At 39.0% G+C, this 20,838-nt stretch overlaps 2 protein-coding genes across 4 annotated transcripts in view; one reads left to right on the top strand and one right to left on the bottom strand.

The window, feature by feature from the left end:
• The window catches only part of LOC6632548 (octopamine receptor beta-3R), a 47,960-nt gene that overhangs the window by 17,691 nt on the left and 9,431 nt on the right, over window positions 1-20,838 (top strand). For all 3 annotated transcript variants that reach the window (XM_002055791.4, XM_070207680.1, XM_070207681.1), the window contains 3 exons: window positions 16,016-17,009; window positions 18,757-18,957; window positions 20,500-20,775. In XM_002055791.4, the coding sequence (XP_002055827.3) occupies window positions 16,375-17,009; window positions 18,757-18,957; window positions 20,500-20,775 (1,112 nt within the window). In that variant the 5' untranslated portion in view covers window positions 16,016-16,374. The remainder of the gene's footprint in view (window positions 1-16,015; window positions 17,010-18,756; window positions 18,958-20,499; window positions 20,776-20,838) is intronic.
• Window positions 7,653-10,714, bottom strand: Hug (protein hugin). Its single transcript, XM_002055790.4, has 3 exons — window positions 10,467-10,714; window positions 8,513-8,771; window positions 7,653-8,115 (listed from the first exon to the last, which is right to left on the bottom strand). Exons 1-3 carry the CDS (start codon window positions 10,548-10,550, stop codon window positions 7,916-7,918), a joined length of 543 nt encoding a protein of 180 aa, XP_002055826.1. The 5' UTR covers window positions 10,551-10,714; the 3' UTR covers window positions 7,653-7,915.

Consider the following 20,838-nt stretch of genomic DNA (forward strand, 5'->3'; position numbering starts at 1 on the left):
ACGGCCCAAACAGCACACATGCGAGTACGTGTGTATTCTAGTAACTGTATGTATGTGCATACTTTACACATACGTGTAGGCGTGCGTGTGTGTGTGCGCCATTAGCTCCATCTGAAATATTCTATAGGCAGAACCCTCGGCAACAATGTGCCATTGTCACGCAGTCCTCGAACCGCTGTAGCTTTCGGGCTTAAAGATTTTTCGTTGAAAGTTTCCATTCACGAAATGTTCATTATTAGCTGTGATTAAATTTGACATTTGACAGGCCGCGCGGTACATACGACAGGCACGTAACCTGAATATCGAGCAGCGCCCAACGTAAAATAATTGCAATAGCGAGCACAAACTTGCGATATTATTTATGCCAAATATATAATTGACAATATAGTATAAAATAAATAAAATATAATTAAGAATCATTTCGACTTAAATACGTTGAATGCAATATTGAAGAGCTCCATGCACAATTACTTTTGAGTTTTTTATCATGCACTCTACCTCTACCGGGCATATACATTTTACCAAAAATTGTGTAACTCAGTTAATGGGCTGAAACTATACCAGAATATAGATAAGGGCACTAAAATCATCGAGCCTCATCACAACAGAAAATAATGGATAGATTTTCGTCGGTATTAATTTAAATTTTGTTTTATGTATATTAGCTTAATAAAAGATGGTGCAAAGGGAAAATTCTAGCGAACTACAGTAACTGCAATAAAGACACTGACACGAGTTAAATAACTAAGACTTTTGTCAAATATGTCTTAAATTTTATATTAACTTTTAAGACACTCATTTTACCGAATTTTCACAATCGAATAAATTGAAACACAGTGTATACACAGTTGAGCAATTCTCGGTGTTATTACCCTGTGCTGGACTTCTTTAGAACGCCATCAGCCATATTTATGCCTTTTCGTAGTGAATACTGGTTCCAGGCAGTGGCAAACAGTTCGTTTCACTAACGAACTTAACATGGGGATGTAATTTGCACTTACCGAGCGGTACCAAGTTGCCTGACGTTGCCCTAGTGATTAAGCTGATGCAAAGGTATTTACTTTATGCTAGTATCACGGAGCAAGTGATAATTAAGTAAAGCTCGTAAGCCGGATAAAAAATAAAACTCTGCAGAAACCTGGCGGGTCCTTCAAATTTAAATAATGAACAATTTAATTGACAAATTTTTGAATGCCTATTAAAGTTAGCGTAAACGTGCCCAACATTCAAATCGGCTTGGATTTGCGTAAGTTATGGTTACACATATAAACTAAGCCATAAAAAGGATTTTCAATAAAAGAGCTTAAATCAAACAATTAAAATGAACATATTTCACAGCTTTTTATTTATTTATTACTTGGGGTTGCATGGCTTTTCTTTTTAGAGAGGCAGCAGCAACTCCCTTTAAAATGAAAATCTGTTGTAAACTCTTATAACTACATACAAAATTAAATGCCAACCTTTAGTAAGAAACACCAAAAATATTTTTATATTTAATTTTATAAAATCCCAAATGAATATACACTATTTGAATGGTAAATGCAGTTTCGTGCTATCTACTAGATCTGAGCTTTCTAAGTTTCCTTAAACTTAAGTATCAATAATATGTCGCTGGCCTTAAGTGGAACAAATTTTAAACATATTTCTCACCTTTACGAAGGTAAAGTATCAAGCTTGAATGCCAAAACCACTTTTGGCGACCTTTGTTGTTCGGGAAACAAACTAAAATCTCTGGGTATTTCCAAACAGATACCATACTCAAAGGGCTGGCTCGAAGGCAGCGCTTCAAATAAATTAAGCAAGTTGTTATGTTTTCTAAGCAATATTTTCCTCATTTACTTCACTTTTCTTCATCAGGCAATTTTTAAGAGTTCGTGAGCTTATACTGGGCGACTACAAGTAGACAGATCACCATTATCAAACATCATTATTACCTATTGCTTTAATTAAATTTTTTTTCGAAGTAAATTGTAATATAAATACAGATGCGCAAAAAAAAATACCTATACTTACATCTCTCTTCGTTATTGTATCGCTTACATCATTTGTATGTTCGCGTGCCAGTTTATTTAATTTTTTCATTACCAGCCCCCCTTAACGTGATTAGCATGCAATACTCCTGCTTTTGGGAACCATGGCTTCGGGGAACAACACACGATACTGATACAATCAATGATCTTTTGGGCATTACATTTGCGGGGCTGGGCATGAGTACGAATTTGATTTGTGTGTGCCTTATTACACACATCGTGCTTTATTACACACATTCTGCAGAAGCAGCAGTTAGCCAATAAAATCGAACAAATATTTATTTATAAGCCCAATCATCGGTTTCCTTGGCAGAAAGCCTGACTGCCAGCCTGACTGTCACTCACACTGCTGAGACAGGGCAAGGGCAGGGCTGGAATAGTTGCCAGACCACTGTCGTAATTGAAAACGATTTCCTTGAAAATGCAAGGCCAGCAGCCAGTTGGCTGACTGGCTGAAATGCAACGGCGCCAACCTATTGAAATCCATTGACATTGACTCTGTATCTCTGTATCTGGCTCTGACTCTGACTCTGTTTATCGCTGTCTGTAGCCGCACAGCGCTTATCTGATTGCAGGATGCGGCATTATTTAGGTGTTCTTTGGCATGTGATGCGGCATGTTATTTGCCTATTTACCGGCTTTGCCACATTTGCCGCCAAATGTTTGGACTAATTGACACAAATGAAACAAAGTCCAAGCCATAGCAATTGCCACATCAGGTCAAATTGTGTTGGCAAAATTGATGATGGATGGCAAAGTCAAAAGTGGCTGTCACGCACAGTAATGTGCAGACACTGATTTCGCAGCTTCCTGCATCCCCAACTAAAATATGCAGAGTCATTCGTCGTGCCAAAAAGTGGTACATGCTTAGCTGCCGCGCTGACGCAATGCTGGCAATGTCGACAACTGCTGCTGGCATTGGGAATTGCAGCTACCAATGTCAAAGCCATGTTATTGTCCGCAATTTTAAAAATTCGAATTTCAATTGGTTTAGCTTGCCTCTGTGAGGCTGACCCGGCAACCGCCGGAAGAGCTCCTCACAGCAGTGGCCGCATTTCAATACATATGTGTGTGTGTGTGTGTGTGGGTGTGTGTGGGCGTACTGCGGCTGCTGAATTTGCAATTTTAAAATGAACCAGCCCACAATGCAAACCAACAGCGAAAGCACGAACAACTTGTGAATAGAGCCCAAAAAAGTTCGTTAAAGTTTTATATGGCTAAGTGCCAAAGGCTTCTACCTTTCGTTAGCTATTGCAACTGTTATTGTTGTTTTTATACCCTGAACTTGTGAGGGAGGGCAAAAAGGGTATACATGTCAGCAATGATATGAGCAACGCAGCACGTTCAAGCACAACTATTTTTTTCTAAAACTCTCATTTTTATTAAATGTACAAAGTTTGAAGCCAGTTCTCAAATGTTTAATAAACTATATATTTATATTTATCTTCTCGTTCAATATCAACAAATTAACATTATATCCCTTTTTGGTACGTTTTTATACACGCTTTTATACACACATTTGGGTGACATATAATTCAATTTAATGGCGTAACATAAATGGAAGAAGACACACAGCCGAAACGTAAGGTTGGGAAAGGCAGCTTGATGCTAGAGTACAGAATATCCGAGAGTCGGGCATTCCCGATCCCTAAAATGCTTACTTGCTTATATACTGCAACTGTGCGGAAAGCACTTTGAAGCCAGCATTTCTAGATTTTGGTTTGCTAAATATATCGGGCTTACAAGCATTGTCAATGAAAACTTATAGCATATAAGAAGACCTAACTAAAAGGAACCTGTGTGCTAAAAGGAAACGAAACGACTTTCTAAAGTTTATTTATAAACGAAAGCCTGCGTTGCGATTAAAGTGTATATTCTTTGTTATAGATGTACAAAAAAAAAAAAAAATAGGAAAATAAGCAAGCATCTGTGATTAAATAATACTAGCATTCTTCTTTAAAAGTAAGGCCGCAGCCCTAAAAAATAATAATTTTCACATAAATTCGGCACGTTATTGTTTCCTTAAAATATGAAAATATATACTTATTTATGTATTTCTTTTCCTGTTCCTTTTCTTCCTTTAAAAAGAAACTTCTTAACTATTTGAAGCTAATAACACTTCAGAGTTCAGCGCTCGTGTTTGCTTCGCAAGTTATCAGCCCTTCCAAAATTATTCTATATCAACAAAAAGAAGTCACAAATAAGTTTTATTAAATGATTTATTGTCGTGCTAATGACCTAAGGGCACTTTGCGTTTGAAATGTCAGCCATATCTATACGAATCAGTTCTTAGGAAAAGTAAAATCTCTTGGCGTTAATTGACTGACATAGCGTCGATAGCTGTTTAAACTGGCCACCGTACGCATCATGCAGAGGGCACCTGCATTGTCATTAATTAAAAGCTGATCTAAAAATTCTACATATATTTCTAATTGTGGGGGTATTGTGTAGGTAGAAGCAGCATTGGGTATAGTCATCAAACCATAAATGCGCGGCTTGTCGGCTCGGAAATGAAATAAATAACCTCCGTTACGAATGTAACATACACAAAGGCTTTTTGCATGGCTAAAATTTGATTAAGTGAGTGGCAAGCCGTGAGTGGCAAGCAGACTTGGCAAATGTGGCCATCAATTTAAATCAGTTCCTTAAATACAATAAATAAGGGTCGAATGCACATTCTGAGCAGGCTCTCTTATATTAGGGTTATATTAGCCAGGCATTTTTAACAATTCACCGTAATGGCTGGCATTCATTTTGGCCAAGGTGCATACTAACTGAATATCTGCTCCTGCTGCTACTTTTGCTGCTCCAGCTGCTGTCTTTTCTGCTGTTACTGCTGCTGCTGTTGCTGGTTTGCGTCATTTAATCAGGCAAAGTGATTTTGGTTCGCACACACACGCCAAAACTTATCATGTTACTCATGTATGTCGGCGTGGATATGTGTGTGCCACGTAGCAGACAGGAAACAGGCACAGTACCAGCTGATGTTGAGCCCGCTTAACCTTACGCAACGACCCAGCTGTAAATTTACGGCCATCATGCTAAGTTCCTGCCATCTCCGGCGCAAGCCGTGTGCGTGCCTCCGTCGCGGCCATCTTTTGCCCAGGAGGCAGTCGAAAATTTATAACCATTTTCCAGTTGTAATGTTTCAATATCTCGTTTTGTGCATGTAAGTGTATGTGTGTTTGTATATCTGTGTGACTTGCGTGCCCATTAGCGCCATTTTAGAAACGATTCGACTAGATATATAAAAACTATTAGGTGCTACATGAGCTGCTCGTTTATTGAGGCTCGACGGTTACGTGATGTCTACGGCATTTGTCATACATTTGTCGGGCTTAAGCCGGAGACAGAGTGAATAAATATGACCCGCTAACCTTTAACGCCCGCATTTTGGCCAACTGGCACCCTATAATCAACTAACAACGACTACGGCTTTGACTAATTGTAATTCGAAGCTCTGACCCCTTGGCATCCAACTAATTGGCGCGTGCAGAGTCTCTAATGACGTGCTTGAAGCTCTTGCTGCATAAGCAACTGCCTCAGCAGCCAAATGGGCTCTCCAGCAGCACACGAGTCTTACATTTGGCAAATTTAAATTTTCAAGCGAAGCAACTGAACAGCAGTTCCATTAGTTTAACCCACATACACCACACCCAAACATTGAGCACAGCTCAGATGCACACTGTGCTGCCGAGTCAAGACTCTATATCGATGTGCATTTATGCTAACTCGAGTGTACTCGTACTGAAGTTGAAATTTTCTTGAACGTCATTACCATATATTTTAAAACTCTGCATTCGACGTGTACTATATAAAGCGCAGAGAACTATGTACATACTACCTATGTAATGTTTATCTTGCACAATAAAATCAATATATTTATCAAAAAGCAAACAGATACTGCGTGAGATTAACATAATCATTTTGCAATTATGTTAAATATGGAGAGCTAAGAGCCAGTGCGGTTTTTTTACAATAACTTTTACAGCTTTACTGAAAATAATATTTTGACTGGTTAATAAAACACTACGTCGAATGTCTGAAATTAAGATTGCAAAATAAATATTAAATGGAAAGTTAATCCATGTTTTATTAATGAAAGTTTGTTTGGAAGTTAATATGGTCATTAAATTAAATACAAATTTAATTTAATTGTAAACAGGCTTTCAAGTACTGAACTAGGAAATACTCTGTAATTGGGCCTGAGGTAGCGACAAAAGGTTTTGTCTTTTAGCAGGAGCAGTCGTTATTGTGATTGAGTTTATATATAGCAGCTTTATCTATATATAGTAATATTGTATTTGAGACGTAATGCTTTATACCCAACAGTAACACAAGTCTATATGGAAACGGATCCAATTAGTCAATTATATTCATATTTTGGTCTATAAGTTGTAGGTGAAGCGGATCTTAATTATTTATACCTCGACGTAAAATGAACGCATATACAATGACACGCATTCACAGACATAGACTAAAATATATCTCAATATACAAAACTTTTGATTAATATACTGATCGACTGACTTACTGGTGGTCCATGCTCCGCCCAGACCGTAAGAACTAAGAAACTGATAAAACTGCACACTGAGACGGAGAACCTACAATTTTAGTTATCTGTTACTCACCTATTTCCTGCCAAAAAATAAATAAAAGTATATTATTTTCCAAATGTACATAATTTAAAAAAATAACGAAAATACTAATTGGTATACACTTTAATCATTGAAATTAGGTTAAGATAAACAAGAGAAAGATATTTAATTTGTGTATAAAAGAACCTACACAACGAATTGGGTATAATTTATAAAAATGGGGGCAGATATGAAACATAGCGAAAATGTAAATTTCAAAGCTTCTATAGTTTCCGAGGTCATACAGACGGACAGACTGACGAGCAGATAGACAAGGTTAGATAGTCTATATGTTACATATTCTATATTCAATAGTATATAGCTTTCCAAGTAGAGTTATTTCGTAAAAATTAATCAATCAAAAGAATGTATATATGTACATGTTAGGTATATTCTGTATATTCAATATTGTATATTTAATATTATATATTTTTCCAAGTAAAGTAAAGAAACCGAAAGACATACCTAACGTTGCTATGTAGTTGCCAATTAGCATTGTTAAATGTCAATGGAGATTATGATAATGAGAATCACAGTTGACAGCTATGTATTTATAAAGTGTGCGCATACATACGAAATCTGCAATAGCAATTCAATATTAATTGCTTGTCAATCTGAATGAAGCCACCAACTTATGGTTAACGAAATTGCAGAAAATGGGGAAACGTCATATCCTGAGCTACCACACCGAACACATGCCGACTGTACCGTGCCCCATGCCAGATGCCAGGAATGCAAATGTCACCGCAGCAGCTGTTGCCATACATTTCATTTATACGGCATAATGTCGTTAGATATCGATTAATGAAATTTTCATTAATTTAACTTTTGCCTGGCCAAAAATAAAACACACTTACGGAAAATCTACGACTGCCTCGGTTGGCGGTTCATTAGTGGCATCTGAATGTGTATTGGCCTTTTCCATTTATTCAAAAATTTGCAATATTCGATATTATTTCACAAGCGCCCACAACATGAGCAATAATTAAAGTTTTCAAGGGTTTGCAATTTATTTAAACATATGGCTGGTCGCATATATGAATTCTTCTCAAAACTTGGGCCTAGTTATACAAATATAATGTTATAAGATAAGTAGATTATTTGTTTTCGTCGATTTTTGGGGCGTTATATGAGTAGTTTAAGGGGAGCTGGCAATGCGCCAATGACTGGCCTCAACCTTACTCAAGCTTTTGTCCTTGCCGTTCGTCCTAGTCGCGCTGATGATACTGTTACTGCTACTGCCAAGGCTTAATCCCCGCCGCCGCACACTTGAGCACGTTTGCCCAGGCGTGGCTTGAACGGCACCGATTTCTTCATCATGCGCGACACAAAACGCCCGCCAGTTGACTCCTCGCTGCCCGCCCGGCTCTCCAACAGTTGCTGAAAGTCAATGCTGCGTCCAAGGCGTGGCGTCCGCACGCGATACGTTGGTTCGCTACTGCTTTGCACTGCAGGAGCAAAAAGCAACAAGATGAAGAATACAAATTACAAAAAAAAAATAGTGGACATTCTTCTACGAAATCAACTAAAACAACAATTAGTTCAGTTCTAATAACATTGCTTTTAAGTTAGAATACGTATAAAGAAAACGTTTTTATTAAAAATGGAAATAAAAATCGATACCAAAAATGTACAAAATATTTCAAGAGCTCCAAGTCAGAATGCCTGGGGATTCGTAGAAAAGTCGAATGTTGCACATGCACTCAATAAACTTGCAAGCCAAAGAAAAGTTCTCGTGTAAGAATCAATTTTTGAGTAATCCCTAGCAGAGCATATTTAAAATGCTTTCATAGCTGGTTGTCATAAGGACACATTACTCATACGCAGGGTGCGCTCAATACTCACGCTGACGAAGCTTTTGCAGCAGCAGGTAGTAGGCCAACGGCGGCATGTTATCCAGGTCAAATTCCTGCGTCTGGGCTGGCGGCGCTGCCCCGCTCGGCTTTTGCCCCAAATTGTTCTCCTCCAGCTCGTCAATGATGTCGTTTAGCTCTTTGTATTCACCCATTGCGCGCTTGTGGCGTGCTTCCGCCGCAGATGCGGCACTGGCAGAGCCGACGCTGATGTCGCTGATGCGATTTGGTAAATCCAGTTTGTTTGTGCCCTGCGCAAATGAAGTGCCACAAAGCGGCATGAGAAACATAACACCAAAGAAAACAACAAAAATATTTGAAATATTTGATTCGAGCCCTTTTCGCCTGCGGCAGCAAGGCTTCAAACTGTCGACACGTGTTACGTTATTTTTATGCTGCCTATTTATGCGCATACGTGAGCTGCACGCACACAACGTACTCATTCCGAGCTCTCAGTGGGTGTGCATGTATGTGTGTATGCGTGTGAGTGGGTGTTATGTGTGAGTCAAGCACTTTATTGTTTCAATTTACAGCATGACAGGCAGCGTGTGCCGCTTGATTAGACAACTCAATGTGAATTGAAATGCCAACACCTTAAATCGGCTTCTAAATTGTATCTTGGCTACAAACTCAAGCCCAATAATACCGCTGTATACGCATGCTAATGGTAGAGTAAGATAAACTAAAGTAAAATTCAATTAACTCAACAACTTAATATTTTGGCAAGCATGAAAAGGCAAAGTCAAATAAAGCAAAAAACACGCATCACGCATGAGCTACTGGAAAGATTTAAATTAAGCTGAAAAGACTCTGATAAGGAAAGTTTCTAATACACGTAGAATACCCACACAGACGGATTATTCATTTTATACACCATTGTATATACAAAAACGGGACATTCCCATTTTGGAAAATCTTTAAATCTTTCTCTTGCTTGGAAAGAAGAAAAGAGCTCACAACACCAACATAATCTTGACAACTCACGAATGAGTAAAAACAAAATTTGTCACGTAGTGCTGCGGATAGTGAAATAACTCATTAACTTAGTATTTATAGAAGAAAAGTAATTAACTTTTTCCGAAAACAAAAAAAAAAACACAAATATTAAGCCGGGAGTGCTCGAAAAGGAAGAGTAGAAGCTCCGAGAATCCGTTATAATCATTCAAGCTTTCTTCAATATTATGCGAATTGTGTTCTTTACTAGCTACAATGTGTACAGTCCGACCCTTTAGCATTTTTTTTAGGACTTTGATATGGCACCGTGTGCGATATAAACGCGTGAGGCTCTGCCTTTTTCAATTATGAGAGAATCTCCGTAGGAAGAAAAATATTTCTAGTCACCAACATTTTTAATATCCGAGATTGACTCACTTATGCAAACGGACATGACAAGATCGTCTTATGGGTTCGGATGTGCTTTTTTCTGTCTGTTGCATAGATTCGATGTAAATCATTAACCGTTTTTAACCATTTTCAATTGTTTCATGGAATACAATATATGTACTTTCCAGTTTGGTTAGTGCTTGTTAAACTAATAAATTATAAGAGATGGAACTGCACTTTACAACTAGTTAAAATAATTTTAAAGGAAATTAAAAGATAGGCGTACTGTCAGTTAATGGAAATAACTTAGCTAAACCGAATTGAGGTTGCATTGGCGAATAATTAGCAAGCCGAAAAGTGGCAAAGACAGGTCGGAAATTGCTTCGAGATGCAGGCGCCAATACCCAAAAACTAAAAGCAGCCGCAAACGAAATCGACCGCTGCAAGAGATTTCGCAAAAGTTTTTGAGCACAGTGTGCCTTGCTATGGCAATTGTATGTCTTATACTTAGTTTGGCAGCTTTGTTAGGGTGCTTGGATCCTTACTGTAGCAAATAAAACTAATTAAGTGGTACTTGAAAAGCTCTGTTATCTAACCTTTTTACAACCTGGCTGCTTACTCACCTGCAAAGCTTTGGCATGGCTGGAATATACCAGGTAGCAGGATGCTGCGATTAGCAGCAATGTGCAATTACTTAGTCTATACATAACTGACAGGCAACTGGCTGCTGACAACGCGAGCTGGGCCAACTCAGGCGTAAAGCGTTGCGTTTTTTAGGGGCGCCGCAAAGGACACACGACACGGCACTGGACACTTGTTCCTTGAGTTAAGCTTGGGTCTAATACGCAACGCGTTACGGCCGCAGGACAACTGATGCTACCACCATGAAGCGCAGGAATTTTTATAGCCAAACGCCTCAAGCCTTTTGTAAGCATAATAATGCCATTGAGTGACAGCCACTAAATGATTTGTTATGTACCCCTAATGCCAGCTCAAAGGCGTAAGCCACTGCCCGCTGGTTGGCCGTAAACAAGCGGAATCCCAAAGTCAAAACGGAAGTGCTAACAATTTGTCCCGTACAATTGCACAGTAGCAGCCACACAGTGGCCGAAACCTAAATAATTCAGCAGACAATTCGACTGTCTTACACGTATAGGATGCGGCAAATAGTTGAATAACAACATCAGTGTATATCAGGCTAGAATGCTGCCAGCTATTAGACAGACTCAGGCTCGGTATCTTCTTATTATGATGCTAAAGGTGGCATTGTGTCCTTAATTTCAACACTACACATTTGAGCTGAAAGGCGTTTCCCTGAATGCTTTAACGAAATTTAAATGAAGTCCAAAGTATAGACCTGATCAGATGGCCGTAGGTAAGAATATATGCTAGATATATGATAGACAGAGACTCATGAATTGCAATATTTTTTAGTTGGAAATATTTAGAAGTTTTGCTAAGGTTCATTAAATTTATATTTAATTAAAATGCCAAAAGGAGACGCCCCAGACCTCCGAATACCTACGTGACGTGTTAAAGAGTATTTTATATATCAGAACAATTTGGCACTATAAAAACTATGTGCGAAAATGAAATCACAAACACACAGAGTGTCGGAATGAGCTGAAAACCACAACAACGAGGACTATCTTTTGCTTGAAAATGTTATTATAAAAATCTACCGTAATATTAAACTAAAAGATATATTTCATCCAAATGTGCCCACATACCACAGACTTGACCCTTATGTTATACCAGAGCCTGAAAGTTAGAAATGCAAAATACAATACAACCCATTTTCTGCCTATAATTAATTATGTAATTTTATTTTTTTAAAAAAATAAAATACAGGTTTACAAATCGGAATAAAATAAATTTAACTGATATATTAATAGCTCGGTAAACTTGTTTACACTTTTCGAAGCACTGTGCACTGCCCAGCAGGTGGCCAAATCGACGGCATCCTTATTTGCTGTTCTATGCAAATCAAAGTGCGTAAAAAACCAACAGCCTCCAATGCCAATGCCAATCGATCAATCCTTTTTAATGGTGACAGTTGTCGTCACAACGTGTCTAAGCGGGGGATTGGAGCTTGTTTGCCGTTGCCAGTTGGCTGGAAAGGATTGGAGTGCTCGATGCCAGGGGGCTTATTTCTGAGCCGCATTAACTTTAATTTGTTGGGTAAACAGCTGCGCACCTGGCCGACTGGCAGTTTAAGTCCCAACCAGAACAAACGTTGTTGTGATCTGAGTGTCAACTGTCAACTGCCCGTCTCAATGGGATGCAAATTATTTATATCAATTGGCAAATCAATTGCTGTACACAGAAATCTTAACACGTAGATACAACAGCATTGAGTGGGCATTAGCTGAAATCTGGCTTCTTGTGGGCCATAGCAGTTGGCAACATATACGATGAGAATCCTCTCAATTAAACATTGGCAATCCATCTGTACAAACTGGATTCAGTTCGGCCTTGTTCGGTTTATATATGTACGCCGGACCCATTGAAATGGGCAAAATGTTTTTGTGCAACTGTATGTAACAGGCCGAGAGAGGCATCTCTGAACCATTAAGAGTATATATTCTTAATCAGAATGATGAACGGAGTCGATCTAGTCTCTACGCCTGTTAGTCTGTCTTATTTAAGCTCGTTATCCGTCAAAATAAATAAATGTTGTCATTATACTTACTTGGTAATACTACTTACAATCAGAACCTAAGATAGTAGAATCGAGTTTGAGCCTGAGATTCAATGTAAAATGTGAGAATTCGCTGTTGTTTCTTGGATAATTGCAAAATAATTATAAGCTTCTGTTCATTTACTTTAATTAAATTATTTAGAATTAAATGAACTCAAGTGCTTATTAAATCCATCCCAAATATATTTTGCTTTGCGATACGCAAAATACGTTGATGATTTTGATATTATTGCCCACTTTCATAATGTCGATGATAATGGAGGTTTATAATAAACCGATTATTAAGGAAACCTCGAACTTTATAGGAGCAAGACATGGTATGGTACTTACAGATTACAAATATTTCACTTTATAGAAAAAAAATTAGAAAAAACCTATTTCTGATGGTAAAGGCTTGCGATTTGTTAAGGATATCTCCTGGCGCGGAGGGGATAGATATCTCATAGTTGAAATACTCCTTGTTTTTATTGTACTACGTTTTCAACTCTATTGCGCACATGCAAAATTTCGGCAATGGTATCACATCTGTTTCACAGATGAGACAAGTAAAATGCCTTCTTTGTTTTTTTTCTCTGCATTTAGACAAACATGACCCAACCCAGTTCACCCTCCATTGTGACCTATATTTAGTTAGTAAATCAATACAAAAGCTCTTCTATGGCATACAATGGACACTTTTATTTATTGATGCAACGCTGTAAATTTAATAACAATTAAATGAAACGTCTAAGATGCTGAATGAAGGCTATGGAAAGCTGCAAAATTACTGGCAGTAAATAATTAACTTGAGCTGATGCTCTGTTCACTAAGTTTGACCCCATTTTCCTATCCTTGATGCATTTCAAACATCACCGTTTGGTGAACACTGACTGCAAAAACAATTGAAAATCTCTTTTGCAGGGACATTTGAAATTTGCCTTTATAGTTGCCATGAATTTAACACACACACACACAAGCATCAATTGAGTTCATAGTTCATATTGAATTGGCAGAAATGGTTGATGGTGGTCTCTTTTCCCTTCACTACATAGACAATGTTTACAATTAGTATGTATACGATGAGTTGCTTTCGAGGACTTTATCAAATGTGTGTTGCTTACCAGCAGCAGTTAAGCCTCTTACATGCGGTGATGGGGACGGGTTGGTTGGCCTTGATGCCCACATAAAATACACGCTTCCTTGTTGACTCGGTTGGCTCATTGGCTGCTGGGTACGGATTTAATTGAATAAGTAGTGTCCTGTGCGCGGCACTTTGAAGTTTGCACTTTGCATCCGGCGCCTGGACCGGGGGCCATAGCCCCCGCACTGGCCTTAGCTGACCCATGCGCACTCTTGGTTGACCCACGCGACCTAAAGTACTCAACAACCTAAAGCCTGTTGACTTTAGCATTTAAGCGTAACTTTGCTGACGGAAGAGCAGCGGCATTATTGAATTTCCGGCAGCAGAACGCACTTACAACACGAGGCACTTGAAGGCATTAATTATGCCACAATGGTCCAAAAGAGTAGGCAAAATGGCAACTTATACAGGATATTAAAAGGAGCTGTCTGTCAAACAGCCACTAAGCAATTCATAAGTTGCAGCCCACTTAAACTGCTTTAAAACCGCTTTATAAATGGCTTGTGCTTTAGCTGGAGTGCGACTGGCCCTTCGTTGAATGATGTGCTGTGTTATCCTCGCGAAATCCGAGCATTAAAATATTTAGTTGCCAATCCTGGCAGTGCGTGGCTGAGAGGCAAAGCTAAGCAAACAAGTCAACGTCAACTGGCAGACGAAGGACGACGCAGCTAACAAGGATAATAGCACTGTGAGCATGCAAGGGCTCAATCTTTATCGGTTTCCACATTTGCGGTTGTGTGTGGATACCACCACTCTAATAAATCCTTAAAAAATATTGAAATCAAAACACTGAAGGGCAGCAAAAACTTATTTTCCTTTTAACAAACTGACACAAACTTATAGCTATCAATTTATGTGGCTGCCAAGGGCATTTGAACTTTAATATTTCAATACACCGACTAAGGAAACTAAAAAGAGAGAACACAAAATAAAGTTGCCAATGGCACTTTCTTAAAAGCCACATTAATATATAAATGTCCTTTCCGGTAGATAAGTTATTCAACTAAGCGAATTTTTAAAACAACTATAGAGCAAAAAATGAAGTTTTACGTTTAGCACGGAATGCTGCTGGCTAATATAATATTTTAATGTTCTTAGACAGTTTTGGCTAGTAAATAAATTTACAACTAATTTTAGACCTGAAGGTACCCAAACTTTCAGAATTCTAGTTTATCTACTAATGTTAAATGTCAGACATGGGCATTTTATAATTAAAAGTCTTCTTAGTTAAAGTGTGGCTATTTTTAAAAACGTATTAAGCAAATCTGTTTCTAACAATATTTTAGAAACTTGATAAGTTGAGTTCTTGATGCTAATCAAGAATATTTATGTGATCGAAAGTGTAACAAAAAATTGTACTGCCTTTAATACTATATGTTAGGCTAACAGATCATAATAGGATTTACCTCGTACGTAGGAGGCGCAGTACAGTTCGTGGCAGCAAAGTTTGATTAAGATATGTAAAAAATCAAAGAGGTTATTCAGACTATTGATACCTTATTAAGCCCAATGGCGCGAATCCAATGCGAGGTTTTCTGACGATTGCTTTAAAATTGGTGAACAGGCTTAAATGGTAGACGGACGCGCCCGGACGGACAGACAGATACAGATATGGCTACACCGACTCGAAGAATGTACATACGTAATGGTGTCAATTTTCTGAGCAAACTTGATAACATTAGGTGCTAAAGGTTTAATGTATATTCAATATTAAGGAATGCACATATTCACAAATAAACGCATTAAGTACATGATATTCAGATATTATGTAACTCGCAGCAAGTTCAAATACTTGCCATCTTTGTTAACACCACGAGGCAACTGGTCAAAAAATATTGAAGCATGCATTAACATGCATTAAACAGAAGTGCATCCTTTAAAATATAAGATTTAGCAAAGCTGCAAACTTAAATGTATATATTACCCATGGGAGTTCATTGCAAAAAATGTAAGTTAGAAGGCAGTCCCTTATCGTAGCATCTCAGCAGCACTGATGACTGTCGTCAAGGATATGCAGATGTGTTCCTCTGTTTTTAAATAAAATGGATGCCAAGTGCTCACATAGCGTATGCGCAATATATTTCTGTAATTTTGATGGGCAGAAGGCAAGTGAAAGCAGGGCAGTGCAAGAGGCAGCGCTAGTAACGAAGCGGCAACAGGCAGCTTCAGAACTCGCACAAATTGCTGTCGCACCGATATGCAGAGCACTGCATGGATCACCAACCAACCAGGAAACGTTATGCCTTTTAAATGTGGTCCAATTTAACATTTATTTTGACTTTATTTCAAGCCATTTTCTGTGGCTTGACTGGTACGCCTATTTCATAAATTATTTATTTATTCATTTACAGACGGTTGGTCGTCGAATGTTGAGCGTTTGAGCGCTTGAAGCAAAGCGCAGCAAACTTTTTTAAACTTCAAGCAACTCAAACAGACGACAGCGAGAAGCGAGGAACGTGCAACAAGCAGCCAGCAGGCGATGGCATCGCGTCGTGGCAGAGCGCTAGGCAAACACTCGACAACGACGTTGCTGTTGACGCTGCCGATGAGCATTGCCAGTTGATGAGGCTGTGGATAAAGATGAACTCTGACCCGTCGCTTGTTTGCATTGCAAATTGCAATTATGTGAGCGAACGAAAAGTGATTATCGTCCGAGCAAGCACAACAACTTGAAGCGACGTTTTAATCAGCGCAACAGTAAATCGAAATAATGTCAACGCTTAAAGTCCATCAAAGTCCAAGCGCTGCCATCAGAGCAGCGGCGTTGTCCACTTCAACAGCAACGACAACAGCAACGGCAACAACAACGCGAAGGCCTACCAAATCGATGGCAATACTTGTAGCTGGTGGTGCAGCCTTAAACGCAACGGCAAGAACAACAACAACAGCAATTACTAATGGCAGCAGCAGCAGCAGTGGCAGCGGCAGCAGGTTGCTGCTTACTTCAGCAACAAAAGCGCTGAGAGCAACAACAACAGCATCCACAACTGCAATGACAACATCAACAACGACTTTGCGAACACCATCGCAATTTGTGGAAGCCTCGTTGACTTCGCTGTCATTAACGGCATCATCAACATCATCGCCCGCCATCGCCGCCACTCCCTCGCTGCCATCGTCTCCAACAACTGCCCTGGAACTGCTCTCGACCATCGCCAGCAACATAACGGGTAACGCAAATGCCAATATCAGCAGCGTGGTTGAAACCAGCGAACAATTCGAAGACAGTTGGCTGGACATGTCGCTGCTGCTGCTCAAGGGCTTCATCTTTTCGTCAATTATCCTGGCCGCAGTGCTGGGCAATGCATTGGTCATCATTTCAGTGCAGCGCAACCGTAAACTGCGGTAAGTGAAGTGCATTCTGCATGATTGCTTAACTCAACAGTTGAATAGCATTTTTAGCAATTGACTTGTATGCGAATCGCATAGGGAGGTAATATTGAAAAATTAAAGATCGATATGAAAATGTGCCTGAAGGTAAGTGAAAGGAAACGGCAAATTGATAGTGAGAATAAGAAAGCGACTTCGATTTCTAACTCTACGATTTTTCGCAAAGAAAGAAAAAACGAATGGGCAAATATTGGAGGAGTGAAGAAGATATTTTAGAGAAATACTTAAATATTTGCATTTCGCAACGCGTGCATTTTACCAACTTAAAAAACACAAGAAGCTGCACAATGCCGCTGTCATGTCATGTCCACTGCTATGATGCTCCGGACCTTCATATCGAGCGATCCTAAAACATACTACTCCCATACACACTACATAACATACTACTTCTAAATAAAAGTATCTTGATCTTATCGAGGCGTTCAAGCATACGGATATACATATATTGACTCAGCTGTTGATGCCTTTCAGAAGAAACATCCCTCTTCCAGTTACATAAACCCTTTCAACTCTTATTAACAGTTTTCAATGGGTTCAGGGTTAAAAAGGCAACTGCAACAGAGGAGCCTTTTATAAATTATATACATACCCGTAAATGCAATTTAAAGAAGCGAAAAGAGGAATAAAAAACCAAAGTGAACTTAAATATGACACACGGTGATGGCAAGAAAGCTGGCACCCCAAGAGAGAGAGAGAGAGAGAAAAAGAGAGAGGGAGAGAGAGATAGCAAGATAAAAGCACAAAATTTTAGCATACTATTAAGGGCGAAAAAAATGTATTAATGGTTGTGTGTGCGCAAGGCAAAATGTCATGAATTTTGCTTAATGGCTGAACTTTATTAATACGTGCCATTTTAACTAACAAGCAGTCTCCAAACAGTATTAATTTAAATGGGCGAATGAAAGTCAATACATACTTATTCTTGATACATTGAAAGAAGTAAAATAACAAATATCCTGCCGTTTCACACGAAGAATAAAAAGTAATTTGTTACCAATAGATACTTTGCATTATATTTATATGTACTGATTATAATCTTTAAATTCTTCTTTAAAGTTTAGTGGGGATACATAAATTTTGTGTAATAAATGGATTTTTATGTCAAAACTTTATGTCCAATGCTGTTCTTTGCGTTTAAGGAGAATGTGAATGTGACATATTACAACAAAAACTAGTGATATTCGGATATTCTAAATGAACTCACAATGTTAACAAAATTACATTTGGAGGTGAGAAAAAAGTTAGTTCTTTTGCTTAAGCAATTAATCGATATGATCAGTACAATAATTATTTTAAAATAGGAATACAAATTGATTTTAAGTAAAACTAAGATGTCTAACGATCGCTTTTAGATTAGACAGTATGAGTTACCGCATCTGTGCGGTATTTACTTATTTGAAACAGCTGAGGCGACAGCTTCTTAGTCAGCGGCTTATGACACTCAAGGAACAATTTCAGCATAAAGGTGACCTAGCTGCTGGCTCTGCAGCAGGAAAATGGAATGTAATGCAAAGCAATGAGGCCAAATGCCAGAGCGAGGTGCCTGTTACATTGCAAGCAGATGCAATGTCATCTGCTTGACATGGGCTCCTCTGTGTGGGCCGCTGATGGCGGCTTGTGGCTTGTCCGTTGGCTGTTGGTGGTTGGCGGTTGGTACCACGATGCTCATTTAATGTAGCAATTCTTTTTGTCTCATTCGCAGCGTTATAACAAATTACTTTGTTGTGTCATTGGCGATGGCCGACATGTTGGTCGCCCTCTGCGCAATGACATTCAACGCATCCGTGGAGCTGTCTGGCGGCAAGTGGATGTTCGGGCCATTCATGTGCAATGTGTACAACAGTCTGGATGTATATTTTTCCACGGCGAGCATACTGCATCTCTGCTGCATATCAGTGGATAGGTGAGTACATACCCCATACCACTCTTAGCCCCGCTGCCCAGCGGCAGCGTAAAACACGTATCTAAAACGCCGATGCATGTAGCTGGTGGCGCTTTAAATAGAACCTCCATTAATCTTGCCTCCTGTAGCCGCAATCTCGCTCTCAATACAAAGCACTGCACGTTGCGAATGAGAAACGATTAATTACTGTGAAAGGCGCGCACATCAAAAGCAAACATTAAGCCGGGGCGTATGATGAATGCGGCCCAAATGATTTGCACACGGCCAATGGGCCGCTTGGCTTGTGGGTACCCACGTACGCCTCCTTGCCCCGCACTACAGCCTGCAACTGTTAATTGGAGCTGTGGCCTAAGCGGAAGCCCCAACAGCTGCGACGCAAAACTGGGCAAAAAACAACAATGGCAAATGCCCAGTGGCCACTGGAGCCTTTGTTTGTCTGTTTTAATTAATTTATATTTCACACACCTTTACAAAGGCTCCGGCAAAACACGCAAACACACGAAACACAAAACAGAAAAACAACAAGAAAACAAAGAGAACGTGAAAGGAATTGAACCAAATTAATTAATGTTTCTCATTGAAATTCCCATGAAACTTCAATAAACAAACGATACATAAATTATGAATGGGCACCGTGTTCAAGTAACTAAAGTGATTTCTCACTTGATCGGCTTATGTTTGAAACGTGCTACATAAAGTTTAATGCTGCAATTTTAATAATACAGCAGACGCTCTTTGAAAAATTCAAATTACTGAAAGGGGTACATCTTCGCCGGTAGCAATGCAATTCACAGATTTTTTAGGCAAAGTTTTCAGTTTTGTAAAATTTTCTTCAAACTTATTTTCAAAGCTCTACAAACGAACTTAATAAATACGAGTTTCAGCGATTCCACCCACAACAGTGGTTAAACAGTGCTTTTCGCACAAAACTTGGCACGGGCAAGGCGGGTAATAGACGCTAATTTTTTAATTCAATGTTAATAATAAAATGCATACAAGCGATTTAATTTAATTAACTTTTCAACAATATGGACTACTGATGACATTGTTTTTTCATTATGATAATGCATATATCTAACTTCTAACTGTTAACATGTAACAGTATCCAAACAGAAAATTCATAAATTCCTTTGGCCCTGTTAGTATCATGTGTAGTGAACAATGGGCTTGAAGAGCTTAGTACTAAGCTTGCAGCTATAGAAGCCAGATTTAAGCAGAAACTCTTAGCCATGTTAATTTACATATTTCAAATAACCTAACCTGGATCAAAATACATATTTGTGTTTTACTACATTTATCTGGTTTGAAGTTCCGATCTTGGTATATAGAAGGTTAGCCGGTTTAGCTTACTTTGCCAGCTATTAATACTTAACGAGGGCCCGGCGCACATGATTCAAAGTACCTGCCTTTGCAATAGGTCTAACTCTCCACCCATTTGAGAGACTTAAGTCAGTCAGATTGTTTTAAACGTAACCAGATTCGAGCCATATCGATCCATTTATTAATTCATTTTCGTAAATTAATTTTGGGCTGCCACAACAGATACTATGCAATAGTGCGTCCACTAGAGTATCCATTGAATATGACTCATCGCACTGTATGCTTTATGCTCGCCAACGTGTGGATATTACCCGCCCTTATTTCGTTTACACCTATTTTCCTGGGCTGGTACACAACGGCCGAGCATTTGCGCGAGATTTCCCTGCATCCGGATCAATGTTCATTTGTGGTTAACAAGGCCTACGCACTCATCTCCAGTTCAGTGAGCTTCTGGATACCAGGCGTTGTCATGCTGGTTATGTATTGGCGCATATTTAAGTGAGTGACATGCAGTACCTGAATGCATGCACCTGAAATTGCTTATTAATTTGCATCTTGCGG

Source organism: Drosophila virilis, chromosome 2 (genome assembly GCF_030788295.1).
Source record: "Drosophila virilis strain 15010-1051.87 chromosome 2, Dvir_AGI_RSII-ME, whole genome shotgun sequence".
Classification (NCBI taxonomy): Eukaryota; Metazoa; Arthropoda; class Insecta; order Diptera; family Drosophilidae; genus Drosophila; species Drosophila virilis.

Coding starts and splice junctions, on each gene's coding strand:
- Hug (XM_002055790.4), bottom strand. CDS start 10,550: ATGTATAGACTAAGTAATTGCACATTGCTGCTAATCGCAGCATCCTGC. Junction 8,772..10,466: donor GCCATGCCAAAGCTTTGCAG/GTGAGTAAGCAG, acceptor TCATTTGCGCAG/GGCACAAACAAACTGGATTT. Junction 8,116..8,512: donor GCTGCAAAAGCTTCGTCAGC/GTGAGTATTGAG, acceptor TTGCTCCTGCAG/TGCAAAGCAGTAGCGAACCA.